The sequence below is a fragment of the Anarrhichthys ocellatus genome, unplaced genomic scaffold (genome assembly GCF_004355925.1).
Source record: "Anarrhichthys ocellatus isolate YVR2014 unplaced genomic scaffold, GSC_Weel_1.0 scaffold44, whole genome shotgun sequence".
NCBI lineage: Eukaryota > Metazoa > Chordata > Actinopteri > Perciformes > Anarhichadidae > Anarrhichthys > Anarrhichthys ocellatus.
The window spans coordinates 407,827-426,350 of NW_022280074.1; the positions used below are offsets into that span (position 1 = coordinate 407,827).

Sequence of the window (18,524 nt, forward strand, 5' to 3'; positions counted from 1 at the left end):
ATAAATTTTTGCGGGCTGAAGCTACTTCAAGCACAATCAAATGAAGTACCACATAAAGGGTGTGGTTATAATTAGCATTATGGTACCTCGGCATGGTTAAACAAGTGGTTGCCTCTATCTTAATTAATGACTGATTTGCACCACCTGGCGAGCACGCTAAGCGACACACCCACGATGTTCGTGACCTGTCGGTTCACGGAGAAGAACTGTGGAGGACTTTGCGGTGCCGTTCAGAAAGGTGAGTACAAAGACACCCTCACTGGACTCTCCAGATGAGTTACAAAATCATTTCACTCCAGGTTAATAGCAGATAATAGCAGACCACCTCAAGGTGTCACTCACACAGAAACCAGAACATTCTGATGGAGCATTTCAAAATTAAAGCCCTTCAAAATCTCATTCATGAGACAATTTGTCTAATTTCAGATTCGATTTTTGAGGAAATGGTGCATCGTGCACATGTTTAAATACCGCCTAGCGCGCGACTATTTTACAAGGCAACGAAGTGGGATTTTCTTTCTCACGTTCGTGTCTCTCTTTTGCTGTAGTGTGTGTGTGTGTGTGTGTGTGTGTGTGTGTGTGGTTTATATTCTTTACATGTCTGCTTTGGTGATGTTTTATTCTGCTGTTGTCCATAGATTTATTTTTTGCCCATAATTTTACTTTTTATGAGTTGTCTGTTTTCTATTGAATTATTGTCGCGCTACACTGGGGAAGGTAGTTGTAAATGTATAATTGATAATCGGCTGTATGCACAGACTACAGAGTGCCCATCTGTGGGTTTGAACAGAGGTGGTTTCGTTGCTGATGTTGTTCCACTAAAGATGTTTTTTAATATAATCAGTAGTATCACAAATCATCCTCTTCTCCCATAACGTTTTAAATGCCCTACTTTTGACTTTTACTTAAGGGGCCAGTGTTAGTGTTGGCTGAAATTTAAGATAACATGAATAGGTACAGTTGTGTGAAAAAGTGTTTGCCCCCTTCCTGATTTCTTATTTTTTTGCATGTTTGTCACACTTAAATGTTTCAGATCATCAAACAAATTTAAATATTAGACAAAGATAACACAAGTAAACACAAAATGCAGTTTTTAAATGAAGGTTTTTATTATTAAGGGGGAAAAAAAATCCAAACCTACATGGCCCTGTGTGAAAAAGTGATTGCCCCCCCCTGTTAAAACATAAATTAACTGTGGTTTATCACATCTTTGGAAAGCTGAGTTCAATTTCTCTAGCCACACCCAGGCCTGATTACTGCCACACCTGTTCTCAATCAAGAAATCACTTAAATAGGACCTGCCTGACAAAGTGAGGTAGACCAAAAGATCCTCAAAAGCTAGACATCATGCTGCAATCCAAAGAAATTCAGGAACAAATGAGAAACAAAGTAATTGAGATCTATCAGTCTGGAAAAGGTTACAAAGCCATTTCTAAAGCTTTGGGACTCCAGCGAACCACAGTGAGAGCCATTATCCACAAATGGCGAAAACATGGAACAGTGGTGAACCTTCCCAGGAGTGGCCGGCCGACCAAAATTACCCCAAGAGCGCAGCGACGACTCATCCAAGAGGTCACAAAAGACCCCAGAACAACATCCAAAGAACTGCAGGCCTCACTTGCCTCAATTAAGGTCAGTGTTCATGACTCCACCATAAGAAAGAGACTGGGCAAAAATGGCCTGCATGGCAGAGTTCCAAGACGAAAACCACTGCTGAGCAAAAAGAACATAAAGGCTCGTCTCAGTTTTGCCAGAAAACATCTTGATGATCCCCAAGACTTTTGGGAAAATATTCTGTGGACTGACGAGACAAAAGTTGAACTTTTTGGAAGGTGTATGTCCCATTACATCTGGCGTAAAAGTAGCACAGCATTTCAGAAAAGGAACATCATACCAACAGTAAAATATGGTGGTGGTAGTGTGATGGTCTGGGGCTGTTTTGCTGCTTCAGGACCTGGAAGACTTGCTGTGGTAAATGGAATCATGAATTCTGCTGTCTACCAAAAAATCCTGAAGGAGAATATCCGGCCATCTGTTCGTGACCTCAAGCTGCAGCGCACTTGGGTTCTGCAGCAGGACAATGATCCAAAACACACCAGCAAGTCCACCTCTGAATGGCTTAAGAAAAACAAAATGAAGACTTTGGAGTGGCCTAGTCAAAGTCCCGACCTGAATCCGATTGAGACGCTGTGGCATGACCTTAAAAAGGCGGTTCATGCTCGAAAACCCTCCAATGTGGCTGAATTACAACATTTCTGCAAAGATGAGTGGGCCAAAATTCCTCTACAGCGCTATAAAAGGCTCATTGCCAGTTATCGCAAACGCTTGATTGCAGTTGTTGCTGCTCAGGGTGGCCCAACCAGTTATTAGGTTTAGGGGGCAATCACTTTTTCACACAGGGCCATGTAGGTTTGGATTTTTTTCCCCCTTAATAATAAAAACCTTCATTTAAAAACTGCATTTTGTGTTTACTTGTGTTATCTTTGTCTAATATTTAAATTTGTTTAATGATCTGAAACATTTAAGTGTGATAAACATGCAAAAAAATAAGAAATCAGGAAGGGGGCAAACACTTTTTCACACAACTGTATGTTTTGTGTATCATCACCTGAAAATATGAATAGTTGTGTTGAGCCATTTATATCTAAATAAGAAACAGGTGCTCTTATCCGAGTTTACCATCCAATGTTTCTACTGCAGCCCGGAACGCACAAACCAAATACTGGCTCGAGACCGGTCCATTTGTGTTTTGGCATCAGGCTCCATAGTTCTCCATCAGGCTTCAGGGCACACAGGAGATGTTTCAGTTGGTTGCAATCTGCAACCTCACCGCAAGATGCCACTAAATCCTACACACTGGCCCTTTTAAGTTCACACAAATAATTTGACTTGTGTAAAATGTCTTTAAATTTAATCAACAAATGCAGAGTATAATACAACACAATCTTGGCTCTTGGACATCGTAGCTGAGATTAAAAAAAACAATGTTAAGTAATCAATCAGTGGGCAAAATGTCTGAAACGTGAAAGTTGATTAGATGTTTACCATTCAGATGATGTTTCGTGTATTGATATAGTCATTTAATAACTCTTAACACAGAATCAGGGTTACTTAACAATTGTAAGTCGGAATGTTTTTTATTTTTTTAAACTAGACTTTCTTGGTTTCTCATCAAGTCAGGTGTCTCACTTTATGAAAGCTGCTCCTGTGCTCCCTCACAGTGCACTTACAATGTGCACTGTTGTCGTCTTTTGTCTTATGGATTCCAGTATTTACTAGTTCAGTCGCATGCTTTCTTTGACACTTTTTTTCTTTTCTCTGTTCGATTTACTTTTGCTTTTGTCCTCAAAGTGTCTTGATTATGAGAGAGCAAACAAGCTATAAGGATGCCAGCGGCCCTGATGGACAGACAGGAAGCAACCTTTAAAAACAAAAGAACCACTTCCTGTTTTGACTGAACTGAAACATCAGAGAGGGAATGGTAGAGCCGGGTAGTATTAAGTATTTTGTTGACTGGACTGTTACTCAAAGTGAATTTGTCTTTGGTAATTGTTACACTGTTATTTTTTTTTATCCAAATGTATGCTCCTCTTTTGATTTGTTATTTGTACTTTTTTAGACCTGGACCTACATACAGTAAATGCATAAATGAGAATTATATTATTGAGTTTCACGACATCCATGATCAGCGAGTGAGATGATTTTTTGAAACACTTACACATGAAGGTTGTTAGCTGATCAAAAAAAACGACTCAATCAGGGCACATAAATATTTCAGCAAGTATAGATTTACTTGTTCCTCGTGTTACGCCTTCAGTTAATTCAATGGATTTTCTTCAGTAGGCAATTTCACTGAGCCCAAATCCCAGCAGTCAAACTAAGGTGTATCAACTCCAGGAAAGTTAGATTCCCTGTTAATTCAACCAACTCAAGGATGTGGAGATACAAGAGAGCGTTATGCAAACATTCCTCTAACTTCGTCTGAACTTTCACTTGTTTTTATCTTTCTAGACTTCTGCCTCGTGTGTGTGTGTGTGTGTGTGTGTGTGTGTAGTCTAAACCTAGCTAAAATAGGTCAGTATTAGAGGAAGCTTGAGGAGGTATTATGTCAAAGCAGTATTCTTTTGTATCTGCCTATCTATCGCTGAGAATGGGTTGGCGGTGTATGAGATGAGGGGAGCCGGGCAAAGGACTGAAAGTACAAAGTATCCTTCACAGGAGGAAGTTAGACCCTTTTTTCCCTTTTTCATTTTGAAAAGGTTTGAGTTGCTGGAATGAATAGTTCCCAAATGTAATATCTGTCTTACTCTTACCGTCAACAAATCCCATGAAAAGACCAAACCCAAGATGAATTGATCCTAACAAGCGTCGTCTCTGCACAATAGACCTGCATTGTTGTCCTGAGACGATATAAAACCCATCAATGAGGCATCATTATGAGGTCACGTCACTGGGTGCCATGCTCCTTCATTACGATAAACACTGTAATTTCTTTAGAATAAATCCCACATCCACTGTCCTGCTGCTGTAAATACTCACTAAGGCACCAAATGTGTATTACTCCACAGCTGGAAATAGTCCCAAACAAATGCACCATTTACTTTATTCGCTAAAAAAACTACAGTGACCCGTTTTCAGAAGTTGTGGGATCTACCTGTATGTAAATGTGAATAGAAATGAAACAAATCAAATGTGTGTGCGACTTATGGTTTAGCTGTCACAGTTTACATCACGCAGCCAAAAATACACCCACACGTACAAACACAGGATACAGTCAGCGAGGCTCCAGTCATTAAAACTAAACACAAGGAGAGGAACTCGAGCTCTTCACTCCAGACTAAATGCACAAAACACACACGGATACGCGCGGCATCTCTCTCACAGAGACGGTGGAATGTTTGCCAATACATTTGATGAGGACCAAATCTGCTCTGAGAGGAAGGGAGGGCCTTTCCTTTCACAAAACACTCACTGAGCCAAGTCACCATCACCTCAAATGAAGACATAAACAACAGGCGGTTAAAAGTAAGCATGGATTTCTGCAGCGATGAGGAAAACGCATCAAATATACACTTTGCTTCCGCTCCACACTGACCTGTCTTCTCTGTCCCTGCTTCTTATTTCTCTTATCAGATAAGTGATTACACTTGGGAGCCCTGAGGGACTGTAGTGACGGCATAGGTTCAATCAGAGCGAGAGCGACCGACCGAGTTACCCCTTGCAGTTCAGAGGAAGCATGCTTCCATCCACCTGAAATGGAAAAGTTAGTTGCATTTTGCCTTCATTAATACACTAAGTAAACTAGAGAAAGACTTGACGAATAAACTACATGACTTAGACATGCACTGATGGCAATAAGGAGACTGTAATGTTCCTTAAAATCAATACATGACACAAACATGAATGCACGGTTTGAGGTTTGGCTCTCTTTTAGCCACCTCATCGTGCCCTCTTCCTCTGTAGTGGCTTAGTGGTACCCGACTGGAGAATTTGTACCACCAACGGCTTATCATGATACTTTTACCTCCTAATATTCCCATAACAGTGGTGAATAGAAATTTACATTTTATTTTGCAGGTTTTTCTTCCCTTGAACTGAGGAGGAAGTCGTTCTCTTTGCCTGCAGCGGGACCATTTGCCTGTGAATGTAAAGAACACATTATTAGGAGTGAACAGGTGAACAGGAGTCCTGCATCAGATACTTACTGCAGGCGTAGGTTAGGATTCATAGTGGAGCGTCAGATTTCACCCGTTCATATCGACACAACACCAGAGGCATAGCTTTGTGCTGTGTAATTATATTCTCCACCGCAACTTTCCTTTTTTTTTTTGTTTCCACTTTTTCATTTACGTTGTGATTTTGAGCTACCGCTTCGCACATACTTATAGAACTGGAGTTACATCCCCATTATTAATTACATACTCCTCAATGACTACACACCGCCATCAACAGCAATACATTTTGTGCGGTGAGTTTTTAAACCTTAATTTGCTTATTTTAACCGTCATAGACCATCTTTAATAACAGGGTTCGTAGCTGTAAATGAGGACTTGAACCAGACAATGACTGAATAAACAAACAAAGGGAGAGTTCAACTGTGCTTGAAAAGACCAAACATATTTCTGGTGGTGTGGTGCCCTCTTGTGGCGGAATTACTGTATAACATTATAGAAGATAAAAACCACAATACAACACGTTCACATTAATACTCCAATAAAAAACTATTAATTCACATGCAAAGTAATGACAAGTTATTCAAAGTGATGCAAATTAGATACAATATATAATATAATTAACACAAACTAGTAGATTCCACTAAGATGCAATAACACCCTACGTCTGTGTGTTTTCTCTTACCTTGCGTTGTAGTTTGTAGATTCAGTGCAGCCTGTCGGGGATATTTCACACTAGAAGTTTTCTTAAAATCAATCTGGTTCCTTCCTTTAGAGTGGATTTTATCCGCACATAGTTACATGCTGAGTCATTTGACCCAACAGCGCTTTCAAGTGGTCTGATTTGGCAGTTTTTGGCTAATAAGGGACGAAATCTACTGTGTCTAGGGAGGATTTAGGAAAGGAAGGAGTGCTTTGGATCCAGTGTCTTGTTCAGAGGATGAAGTGAGGAAAGTTATTAAAGAAACTAGCTGCAGTGGATGAAGAAAAAGCGCACACTATGGAAAAGATTAAGTTATATTGAATGGGAATTGGAGGACAAGTTTTAATTGGATAATGGACTTTTTGAACAAGAGAACTATCCAGGTAAAAGTAGAGTGAGCTAAGTCCTATACTAGTCTTAATAATGATGAATGACATTATTCAAAATGTTTTGTAGATGTGAGGAGACGGCGATTTGCAGATGATGGGGATTTGTGGAAAAGGAGAAATTTGGGTCATTTAATTTAAAAAAATGGGATTAAATCAAGTAGAGATGTTCTTTCCCAAGATTGACAATTAGAGGAAAAGAGTCATTAGAAACGGTATGAAAGTGATTTATAGACAGATTTTTAGAAGTACATTTTGACTCCAGCGCGTCATAAAGAGAACACATTAAAGTATTGTGCATAAGTGTAAGAAATGCCTTGTAGGGTTGGACAGGGGAGCGGGTATTGTATGCTTGAAATGTATGTTATGAAGCTCAAATTAGATCCACGGTTAGATTACGAGTGTCGTTTATGGATCTGCATCAGAAACTGTACTTAGAGGATTAGATGATCCATCACACCACTGGTTCACATCTGTGCTGCTGACGTTCCATTGTGAGACACATGCTTCACACACATAAGAAACTTATAACCCAACACCTGTTATGGCCATAACTTTTGAACACAGGGAGAATTCGCCCCCCTTCCTTCCTGCAGCCATGTGCTCTCAATCGCCTCCAAAACACAACAGCAGGCTTAAGTCAAAATCAAATGGATTTATTATCCAAGAAGCATAAAAACAGATACAAATAGTCATAAACCGAATCACACTATAACAAAACAAACATATAAATTCTATGAAATGTGAGATCCAATCCGAGCCACCCAGGAGGCTGGTATGCCCTCCTCGGTGGCCAGCAGAAGATCTGCAATCCCCCAGAGCTTCAAACCTTTTGTCACCCCAAAGATACATTCCTCAGCACATCGATCAGCTCATTGATTGGCTGAAGTCCAACAAGCCCCTCCTGGGCCGTTGATCCATTGTCCTAAACTTCACACCTCAAGCAGCCACTTTCACACAACCCCCGCTCTCAGCACATTCCTCAAACCTGATCACACAGACGCACTACTGTGCTCAAACTCCTACAAGTAAATACACTAACATATAATATCCTTAATTAGGAGCTTCAAAACCTAAATTTCTCACACACCAACACCTCAGAGTGCAATCATCGGAACTTCCTTAGCTCCTCCCCTTACCTGTAACTATTTTTGTCTCAGAATACTTGTGATGTGGCTGATATTCACTTTTGGTGCAAACAGTGTTTTATTCTTAATAACACAAGATTGTGCTTTGAGGCGTTGGGTAAAGTGCCACACTGGCATGTCTTTCTGAGACCGTTCAATCGAGTCATCGTTAATGTTATTAAAAAAAACAGATGGTTACATTAAAATTTAGAAATATACACTTTTTCTGCTTTGCTATAATAACTTTTCATCGTTTTTGTTGATTTAGGGAACCGAGATTAAGCAGCGCTGCCGTGATATGAACCTTGTTAGTACTTTCCACATCAGCTGGTTAAAAAAGGCCAATTCTGCAGAGATAATAAACAAACAAAAAGCATTTTATTACAACCAACAAGAGGATAAATGCGCCACTGAAGACCAACCGACACATCTGACGTAAGCAGACATCATTATTTTTTTGACACTAACTACTTGAAGAAAGTCTTAATGAAAACATAACTACAGCATTTTGATAAATCCATGTAAAACATTCACCTTATCTTTTAAGTTACATACTCTATAAAATACAGGTCCTATAGACAGTATGATTATCTACAATATTTACATCACATTGTACCAACAGAAGTATGAACAACGTTTTTACACTTTGTGTTGCTAAAAGGAGTTGATAACCCAAGCAAGCTAAGTTTGACTTAACTTTCATGTCGACGTAATGAAAACATTAATAAAACGAACTGCACGGCCTGATGGTAATGTCTGCTACATGAAGCTACTGGCTAACAGAGTTGTTAAATAGACCGAGGCTTCGTCACTGCAGCGATGAGTGCGCCGCAATGCACAAGTGCGTCGGTATCATCTGTAGCTGAAAATAAATTGGGCTGAGATGCGTGACAAGGCGAGACATTTAGTGTTCGAGACATGCATCTCTATTCACAGTATTCATACATGAAGACGAAGGTATTATCCCGCCTCCTTTAGCGTGCGTGACTATGACTGACGGTCATGAAGGCAGGAGAGTTCAGGTGGCCACAGTGATTTAGTTTTCTGTTCACAAGGCTGCAGCAGCATTTGCCGGAATATAGTACGACTACCAACAGTTGAAACTAGCATGCGATGAGTGTAAGAGGGGTTGGCTAAAAGGACCTGGCCCACAGTAGTTGCACTAATCTGTAATATTGTCCCAACTTTAAAGACATCTGTATCTATTAAATGCAAAAAAAAAAAAAAAAAAAAAAAGGCAGCTCCAGCTTAACTTGGGTAGAATTCTCCGCCATCTATTTACTGGGGGTGATTTTGTCCAGTCCTGGCCATGTGGGGATGTAGTAGCGATGCAAAGTGCCTTCCATGAGCCTCTCCATCCACAGCGCCAGGCGGTCCAGCTTGTGGTGGGTCTGCAGGGTGGATAAGCTGCGGGATCGCTTGGATCTGCGCGGCAGGTGGTCGTCGCGGGAGCTGGACCTGGACCTCCCCCCGGAACCGGCCCCTTCGTCCTCGGATGACTTGCTGCTGGGGTCCTCCCCGGTGTAGACGGGCTTAAACAGACAAAGGTACTTTTTGTGGCCGTTGAGTGCCAGCACGTAGCCCGTGTAGTCCATCTTGTGGTTTCCCCCGTCGTCCTCGTCAATCTGCATGGCGTCCTGGGCGTATTCCAGCAGTGTGTTCATCCACTCGCCGTGCTTGTCAATATTCAGGAAGGAGAAATGCAGAGTCGGGCTCCTGGGAGAGAGAATGAATGTGATGACGCAGGACTGTTTAAATGTAATGGACTTTTATTTGATGTTGAGCTTACCCTGTGAAGGAGTAGACCTCTTTGGCAAACTTGCTCAGGAGGATGTTCTTGGAGGCGTCGGTGAGCACCAGCACTATGTTCATGTGTCCCGGCCTCAGCTTCACCAGGTTGCTTATGTAAGTGATATCCGTCAGCTCCGTCACCTCCACAAAACTCTTTTTGGGAGGCCGACTGTAATCGACGGCAAAAAAACAAAAAGCTTGAAAACACGATGATAAATCCTGCACTCGATAAATCATAAATATATGGAAATGATACTTGTATTCTTGCCTTGAAGTCCCTGGAGACCCATTTTCTGCTTTTGATTCGTCTTTTGCCTTTGGTTTAGTCTGCTTATCTTCACTTGAGTCACTGAAAACACACAACAGCAAAAAGAGGGATGTGCAGGCGTAGAAGAGTGAAAAAGATGAGCATTGTTTCTTTGTTTCCTCTGGCTTGTCTTTAGCTTTCTTTATACGGTGTCTCGCACTAATCCCAGGAGAGGAGGAAGTTATCGTCAAAGGTTTTTAGTGGTTTAGATGAATGGGCAAAGCAACCGACCTGAAGGCCTGGATGACCACAGTTCCAAACAAGATGAACAAGGCAGAGAAGATGAGGGACAGAAGAGGCATCATCTCACGCCTGCAAATCAGCACACACGACTTAGTGCAACTAGACACACAATCTTTAACGGCAAATTATTACACGTATATACGTAGAATGGCTAAAATGAGTCTGAAATGAAATTTCTGCCTACCAGTTGTTGTGCAGAATATCATCAATGACTTCAGAGAGGTAATCGTACGATGCATAGATCCATCGGATCACAAACATCTATTGAGTGAGATCATTACATTAAGTACGGGGACTGATGCTTGATATTTAACACGGATGAGCACAAAGAGAACATACTGAGGCAAACTCGTTGTTGAGCTCGGGCAGCATGGCGTCGTGGACGAGGATGGACGGGTCCTTCTGCAGTCGCTCCAGCTCCTCCAGAAGACGCTGCTTGTCGTCCTCGCTGCCGTTCCAGGCCGTCACTGGCTTGAACAAGGCCTTCCCTGCAGCATTACGCCTCTCCAGGATCACCACCTGATTTTAAAAAAAAAAAAAAAAAAAAAAAAAAAAGCAAGTTGGTTCATTAATATGAATCTTGACTGATACACTTTTTATGGGGACATGAGCTATTTTAAGACCTGCGTGGTAGCTGGGGATCTGTCTTTAAGAGGCTGTAGCAGGCAACGTTTAAAAGCTAGAGCAAAAATCCTGTTATGGGAAGGGGAAATAACACTGGCATGGCCATTTTCAACGGGGTCCCTTGACCTCTCACCTCGGGATATCTGAATGAAAAAAAAAAAGTTTAGGGCAAAGGCCAAGCAGTTGTTGTTTTTTGCATGAAGTATAAATGTTATTTTCTTGGATTTTCGTACATTTTTAGGGTATGACCGGAAAGCTGAAACGTTGTGGTTACAATGAGCTCAATTGTATTTATTTGTGATTACGTTAGAGACCAAAGTAGCCGTTTCACACTGTGAGACCACTTTTTGAAACTTGACTCACTTAAGAAAATAACCTGTTGTAACCTCTAGAAGAGTCGCAGCATCAGGAAACTACAACCACAAACAAGAGGCATTCAGAGGATGTGTGGCTCCCCGAGGTATATTGACAATAAGTGGGTTTCTGAGCAGTTTCCAGAAGAGAAATCCAATTGCTGAAAAATGCAAATCTCAGAGAAATCTCCAAATGTCAATTTTTTAAAACAAATCCTCCTCAAGGTCTTACTGCTTTAAGTCAAATGTCTGTTCCAAAGACTTATTTAGAAAATAACATAAAAGTGGATTATTTAATGTGTATAGAAAGGAAGTAACGAGTAACGACTGAATATTAAAACCAATATGCTGCAGGTCCATACATTCCCCAGGTCTACTGTAGATTCACAGTGGGACTAGCGGCTGTAGTGTTGGACACGTGTGAGGGTACCTGTGCCGATGACTCTGCACTGTCCTTGTTCTGCGTGAAGATGTCACAAAGAGGTTGCTGTAGCCGTTGGTACACATAAGCAAATCTCACAACATCCTTGGTGTTGGTCGAGGCAAACGAGAGAAACACGTGGTTCCCAAAAGAAAAGGTCTCCTCGTCCCCTGTGATCAGCAGGACACAGAATCTGAGGGGGACGAAAGACAGAACGGTGACTTGGCAAATGCAAACTAGATATCTTTAAATGACTTCTACAACAAAGAAATGAATTAAGTGTTGGGTTCTCTTACTTTCTGCGTCTGTGGAACTGTTTGACAGGACAGAGCTCATCAAAGAGCTTCTGATTGACCAGCCGTGGCACGAGGAGGAATCTGTTGTTTGACATGAACTCATCGATGATTTGCTTTTTCATCCCTTTAGCCTGCAGAGAACAAACATAAAAAACAAGGAGTGAGGCAACGTTTCAGTGAACACAACTGCGTGTAGATCAGTGTATATAGAGAATAATAGCTCACTGCTGCTGTGCCCCACCTGAATAATGTCAGCGGGCTTGTCGATGTTCTCTTTGAAGACCAACATGGTCGGAGCGTAAGTGTTGATGTTGAACTGTTTCTGCAGGTTAGCCGTCTCTGAAAGGCCCTGGTCCACATAGCCAAACTGCAAGTAGTCCTTGTAAGCAAACGCTGTCAGCTGTGGAGATGCAGAGATAAAATGATTGGCATGTTTGTGTTAGATATGTAAAGACTGTCAGTGGAACCTGAGGTACATTTCACATAGAAACCGCAAGGCAAGAGCCTACTTTGTAGAGCAGAGGAACTACAGGCACTTGGTCGAACAGAAGCACGTGTGGCTTGTTGAGCTCATGCCAGCTGCTCAGGAACTGCAGGTCATTCTTGTCGGTGACCTGAAGTATAGAAAATGCACCGTGTTTTTGAATTGTGTATATTGTTCACCTACACTTTACTTATACATCAAGTATTTTAGTCAACCTCCATGTAATCACAAGACACGTACCCATTCCACAAGTCTCTGAGGAAGGAGGTCTTCCAAAAACTGCCTCAGGTGCTCCTTTGCTACGGCGTAATGGAAAAACGTCACTTTGCCATTTATGACTCCAAGTATTGATGGCGTGCGATGAGCCCCGAGGTGATTGGCTAGCCGTCTCTCATAGCCAACATCCACCACGCCGATCCCGACACCTGCAAAGAGGAGACATCCACACAATTTCATAGACAGCGGCGTTGCTGAATAATTCTGGATGATTTATTGGTTAACTCCAAACCTAGAGTCTCCATCTCCTGCACCACCTCCTTCCACACAGGCTCGATGTGGATGCAGCTGAAGCACCAGTCGGAGGTGATCTTTATCAGGTACGGCCTCTTGTAGCTGTCGGGCACCACGTCGTTCACGTACTGGTTAAATTGCAGCGTGTACTTGTTGTCGGCGAAGTCCCTCTGGTTCTTGCTGTTGAAGGGGAAGTTGTAGAAGGACTCGTCGAAGTAGAAGCTGTCGTGGCGATGGCCGTAGCGAGCGCCTCCGTACGGCTGGGTGTCATCGGTCTGCCCGTAACGGTCATAATTGGCCCGTTTTTCTTCACTGGACAGGATCTAGATTTGGGATAGAACGGATATCCGAATGGCAGACATCTTTAATTCTCTCATACAATATTGCATTGGGGGGGGAATGACTAACCTCATAAGATTTGGTAATCTTGATGAACATGTCCTCAGCACCTGGATTTTTGTTTTTGTCCGGATGCCTTGAGAAGAAGACGCTTATTAGTTAAGATTTTAATGAGGTTGCTAGAAACAGGTCAGTGTCACGTGGACATGTTTACCATTCTTTAGCGAGACGCTTATAGACCTTCTTGATCTCAGCCTGGCTGGCGCTCCTGGTCACTCCCAAGATTTTGTACGGGTCCATCTCCGGCCCGGCATGGGTCGCTCCTGTGAGCAGCACTGAGAGGACCACCACTACAGCCAGCGGCACAGACATCTTGGACGCTGCCATCACAGAAACCTTTTAACACATCACGAGAAAGTAGATTCATTCCGAGGACGATCAGACCTTTTTAAATCTCGACACAGTATTTAATTTAGCCGACTTGCTTAATCTAACACAGCCTTTCCTCCAAACTGACGCTAGCAGAGTAACGTCAATGATGACATGATGAAGACAACCGGGGTGGCTAAATAAAAATGACATTATAGCATGCTAACTACAGAAGCTAGGTAGTATATGTCGACTAAGTAAGACAGCAACAGACATTACGTGATCATAATCCTGTCTGGGCTGTGGCGTTAACGTTATTCCTCGCGGGTGGAAACGTTCGCACAGCTGTTTTTTTTTAATATTTTCATTGTGGTTCATTTTAGTTGCGTTGCTGTGGAGCCTAACAATCTCAACGCAGCTCTACATTCACCTCAAGCAGATGCAGTCCACTGGTACTACGCCTCATAGGAGTTCATGTTCTTCAGCTTGCTGGTTCACACTGATGCTAAAGACAGCGACATGCTCAGGGTGTGTTCAGCAGCATCACACAGCTCCTCCAGCGCGAGCTCACAACCTGCTGCTGCTGCGGAGCAGGAGGGGAGGGGGAGGCGCCCGGTGTCGACATTCATTTTGGGAGATTGAGTATTTAGTGGTTTCTTATGCTTCGTGTGCGTGTGTTTGGTTTATTGCTCGGTGCGCGGCGGTGTTTAGACTACATGTACTGTGGTACGCTGGCCGCGGGGCAGCGGCGCGCGGTAAATGAAATCAAACGCATCCTGTTTTTTTTCCCTCTGTGCTCTCTCAGTGGACCAATCACAGACGACGCTGATGTAAACACGGAAATGGCTCATGCAACTGAGCACATATACGATAAATGAGAAAGAAACTTATCATGTTTGTACATGAACACGGTTTCATTTCCCTTTCGCAAACGAGTGGGAGCGTTTTAGGATAACTACTGTTTCTGTAGTTACAGCTCTTATGATCACGTTACTCGTCTGCCTCCCTCACTGAGCTCGTTGTTGTTGAATTGAGAATGGAGGAAGTCCACAAGAAGATTCTTCAGCGCAACAGGACCAATCTCGTGAGAGACTTGCACCCATCAAACCTCTATGATGGCCTCCTTGAAAAAGGAGTGTTTACCCAAGACATGATCGATGAGATAAAGGTGAGCCAGCTGTGTAGATCGGAGCATCACGATGCAGGTTAATTATATGTGCACGTTGCATTTAAAGTGACGCTGGTACCTTGTTAAATGTGAAATACACTACCTGACATGATGTTGTACTCTGTTGTTTTTAAATTGTTTCATGTTATTTTGTGTGCTGTACAATGTACGAGGCTACTTGTGGCATTTAAGTCGTTTACTTTTTAAGTGTTTGTTTCTGTTTATTTATCTATTGTTCCCAGTTGGGCTTCAAGAGATCCTAATACAAAATCCATTCAAAGTCACACCTCTTGCCGTCTCTTGTCAGAGTGCTGGGACCAGACGTGACCAGGCCAGAAAGCTAGTCCAGGACCTGGAGACCCGAGGGAGTCGGGCCTTTCCGTTATTTCTGGTGTGCCTCGAGCAGACGGGCCAGCACGGTTTGTTAGAGCTTCTTCAGTGTGGGGCTCCAGCAGTTCAGCTGCAGCCTGCGACTCCCAATCAGGTTGACCTCCCTGTTGTCCCGCCTCTCCCACTTTGTAAGTGTGTGGTGATACTGTGGTGCATTTAATGAGTATTCATGTCATAACTGGCACATGATTACATTGATTTGTAGCTCTGCGGTCTGGTAATATTAACGCTCGGCTAATAATGTGCTCTTTGTTTCTTTTATAGCCCTTCCTACTGATGTTGATCAGCAGAGAAAAGACGTTGTCCCCGTCTATCCAACACAGAAACCCAGTCTTACTCCCAGTCCATGTAAGCTTTGTGATTGATTACCATGCTGGTAAGAGTCTGGTACGTTTCTGTGATGCTTAACACATTGTGATGCTCATGTCACAGCCCCTGAAAGGGAGTCCATGAGAACAAGGCCACCAGGCAGAATTAGACGGGACAGTATTCAGGTAAGCACCATTTTGTCTATCGTGCACTGTTCAAACCAACAGAAAGACAAAAGTTGTTGAAGAAGCCATCTTTGCTGAATCTCAGATTATATATTTACATCATGTCTCTTTCTCCGCTCCCCCCCCGTATGTGTGTCAGAGCTATAAAATGGATGCCAGCCCTTGTGGACATTGCCTCATAATAAACAACGTAGAGTTTGAACCCGAGAGTGAGCTGAGCAATCGCAAAGGGTCCAACATAGACTGTGACAAGCTGGAGGGAAGATTCAAGGCCCTCAACTTTATTGTGGAAGTTAAGACCAACCTGAAACAAAGAGTAGGAGTGATTTCTTCTGCTTCCCCCGTTTGAAATCACACGTAAAAGTTAGAGGTCACGGTTGTAAAACAGTTTTCTCTGCATTTCAGCAAATCAAACATGCACTGTCAGCTTTATCTAAGAAAGACCATTCACAATACGACTGCTGTGTGGTTATCATGCTGTCCCATGGGACTGAGGTAAGCCACGTCATGTATTCATCACTTTTTTTTTTCTCCAACCTGCTCAGGTTCAGATCCAGATGATTTGTAATGTATGCTCATATTTATGTTTTTGTAGGTGAGTCACAACCGCTTCCCTGGCGCCGTGTATGGCGTGGACGGACAGCATGTCCCAGTCCAGCTCATCACAAACTACCTCAATGGCCAGCATTGTCCGTCATTACAGGGCAAACCTAAACTTTTCTTCATCCAGGCCTGCGGAGGAGGTAACTACCACTGTTGAATCACTCAAAGTAGCATCCATAATCCAAAAAATGTCAGTGGTCTCATAGGGATACGTTTGCTTTTGTGCCTGAGGTGAGCGAGACACAGGATTCGAGGTGTCCCCTGATGAGGTTGAACCGTCCATCGGTGGAGCAGACGATCAGACGGACGCCATCCCGATGTCATCCAGCAGCGACTCTCTGAGCACGTCCGACGAACTGGACGCCAGAGCCACGCTGCCGACCCCGAGCGACATTCTGGTGTCCTACTCTACTTTTCCAGGTGTGTTTGCATCTCGGTGTGTGTGTTCGTGTGTTGCAATCATGCATTCACAGTCAGGGCTAGAGACAGATGCACTTGCTTGCCATGCATGTCTTCCTAATGCCTCATGTGACAAACGCAGGTTATGTTTCTTGGAGAGACCCCCAGGCCGGCTCGTGGTACGTTGAGACACTTGACGGTATTCTTGAGGAAAATGCTGCGACCGATGACTTGGTCACAATGTTGATGATGGTGAGCTTCTCTTATTATACCAGCGGAATTAGCTGGGGCTCTATTGAATCCCCGTCTCCATTTTGAGCTTTTTAGTCACCTGATTGTTATTGATTGTGCTTCTGTCCAGGTTAACCATGACGTCTCCCAGAACTCTGCGAAAGGGCTCTACAAGCAAATGCCTGGTTCCTTTAACTTCCTCCGCAAACTTCTCCACTTTCAAACCCAAGCATAGCGGCAAAGTTCAGCTTTGCACTTCTCAGTTTCACTTTCAGGGAATGTTAGTCTATTTCAATACCATAAGGCAGGGGTGTCGAACTCAAGGCCCGCGGGCGCCACGTCATTTAATGTGGCCTGCGAATCCACCAGCAAAAAAAAAAAGTAAAGTTAGAATTGATAATAAAAATATCCCCGTCGAAAATTCTGAGATAGAAAGTCGAAGTTATGAGATAGAAAGTCATAATAATGAGATACTTAAACACACAGTCATAGAAGCAGCTCTTTGGCTGGTTACTGTACACTTGACATGAAATGTATTGTGAGTACATTGAAGACTACTTTAAACGTGGCTTTAAAACATGAAATACTTCATGTGGGATTGTGCAAATGCACCCTTGAAAGGATTTTAAGCTTTGAACAAAGTTATTGTAATAACTTGTGTTTGATATTTTCTTTAATAGTTTGATCTTTGATTGAGTAATGTGGGTTTCTTAACCCTAAATTAAAAGGATTTAAGTTATAATAACAGAAATGTGCTTAAGTATATTTTTACATTTATATAACTGCATGTACAATATTTTTACACGTGAATAAACAATAATCAAATGCAGAGACAGTTATTTACCAATATGTTAGGAGTAGTTACATTTACACAGTCTTACATTTACAACTGGCCCTTTGAGGGCGACCGTGATGCTGATGTGGCCCGGAGTCAAGATGAGTTTGAGACCCCTGTCATAAGGCATGACTGATTTCTTGTGATTTTTCCTCAGCAGAGTTGTATGAGTTTGCTATATTGTGGTTATAATTTTACAACAATAATGTCTGACTGTACATTTCTATTGTTTGTCATGTCTTTCTATGTTTTTAATAGTTGGCAACTTTTAAAAATGAACTATTTGGGTGTAGGTGTCATTTCGGGGAGAAAATATTTACGTGCTGTGCGAATGTGGTTCAGGTTCGTTTCTTGTTATATTCTTGGTGTCTTATCGTCACAGCAGCTGTCAAATTTCAATCAATGTTCAAATCGTTCTCAGCAGATTATATAAAAAAACTTTTTTGACTCTTATTTCAAGTCTCGTTAATATACAGATTTTTATTTTTTTTTTTAATGAGGGTGGAGTGGAGGAAAGGCTGTTCATTGGCTACATACAGTATGAACCACATATGAGAGTTAAATATGTCCTCTCATTTCTTCCAGCATAATAAAATATGTACCCGACTCCAAGATTGTCGACAGTGACTCATTTCTGCAGCTGTGGAAAACAGCTGCAGAAATGAGCCCAGGTCCAGCTGTCAGCTCAAACTGTGCTACATAAACTTTCATGCTGATAGTTGGCCAGTGGTTGAGGGAGTCTGATCAAAATCTAAACTCCAGATATCAGGAAATAGACT

The 18,524-nt window shown here is 42.4% G+C and overlaps 2 protein-coding genes across 2 annotated transcripts; one reads left to right on the forward strand and one right to left on the reverse strand.

The window, feature by feature from the left end:
- Window positions 1-8,244: 8,244 nt before the first annotated feature.
- Window positions 8,245-14,255, reverse strand: LOC116395160 (DnaJ (Hsp40) homolog, subfamily C, member 16). The gene is made up of 15 exons (XM_031868787.1): window positions 14,056-14,255; window positions 13,471-13,652; window positions 13,326-13,392; window positions 12,916-13,240; window positions 12,648-12,832; window positions 12,433-12,537; window positions 12,165-12,323; window positions 11,924-12,054; window positions 11,637-11,820; window positions 10,569-10,748; window positions 10,414-10,490; window positions 10,218-10,298; window positions 9,948-10,028; window positions 9,678-9,848; window positions 8,245-9,604 (listed from the first exon to the last, which is right to left on the reverse strand). Exons 1-15 carry the CDS (start codon window positions 14,089-14,091, stop codon window positions 9,163-9,165), a joined length of 2,406 nt encoding a protein of 801 aa, XP_031724647.1. The 5' UTR covers window positions 14,092-14,255; the 3' UTR covers window positions 8,245-9,162.
- On the forward strand, window positions 13,481-17,340 carry casp9 (caspase 9, apoptosis-related cysteine peptidase). The gene is made up of 10 exons (XM_031868789.1): window positions 13,481-14,793; window positions 15,101-15,311; window positions 15,448-15,531; window positions 15,616-15,677; window positions 15,817-15,993; window positions 16,083-16,172; window positions 16,273-16,420; window positions 16,512-16,700; window positions 16,822-16,931; window positions 17,041-17,340. The coding sequence occupies exons 1-10, from the start codon at window positions 14,662-14,664 to the stop codon at window positions 17,143-17,145; spliced, it is 1,308 nt and encodes a 435-aa protein (XP_031724649.1). The 5' UTR covers window positions 13,481-14,661; the 3' UTR covers window positions 17,146-17,340.
- Window positions 17,341-18,524: the final 1,184 nt, after the last annotated feature.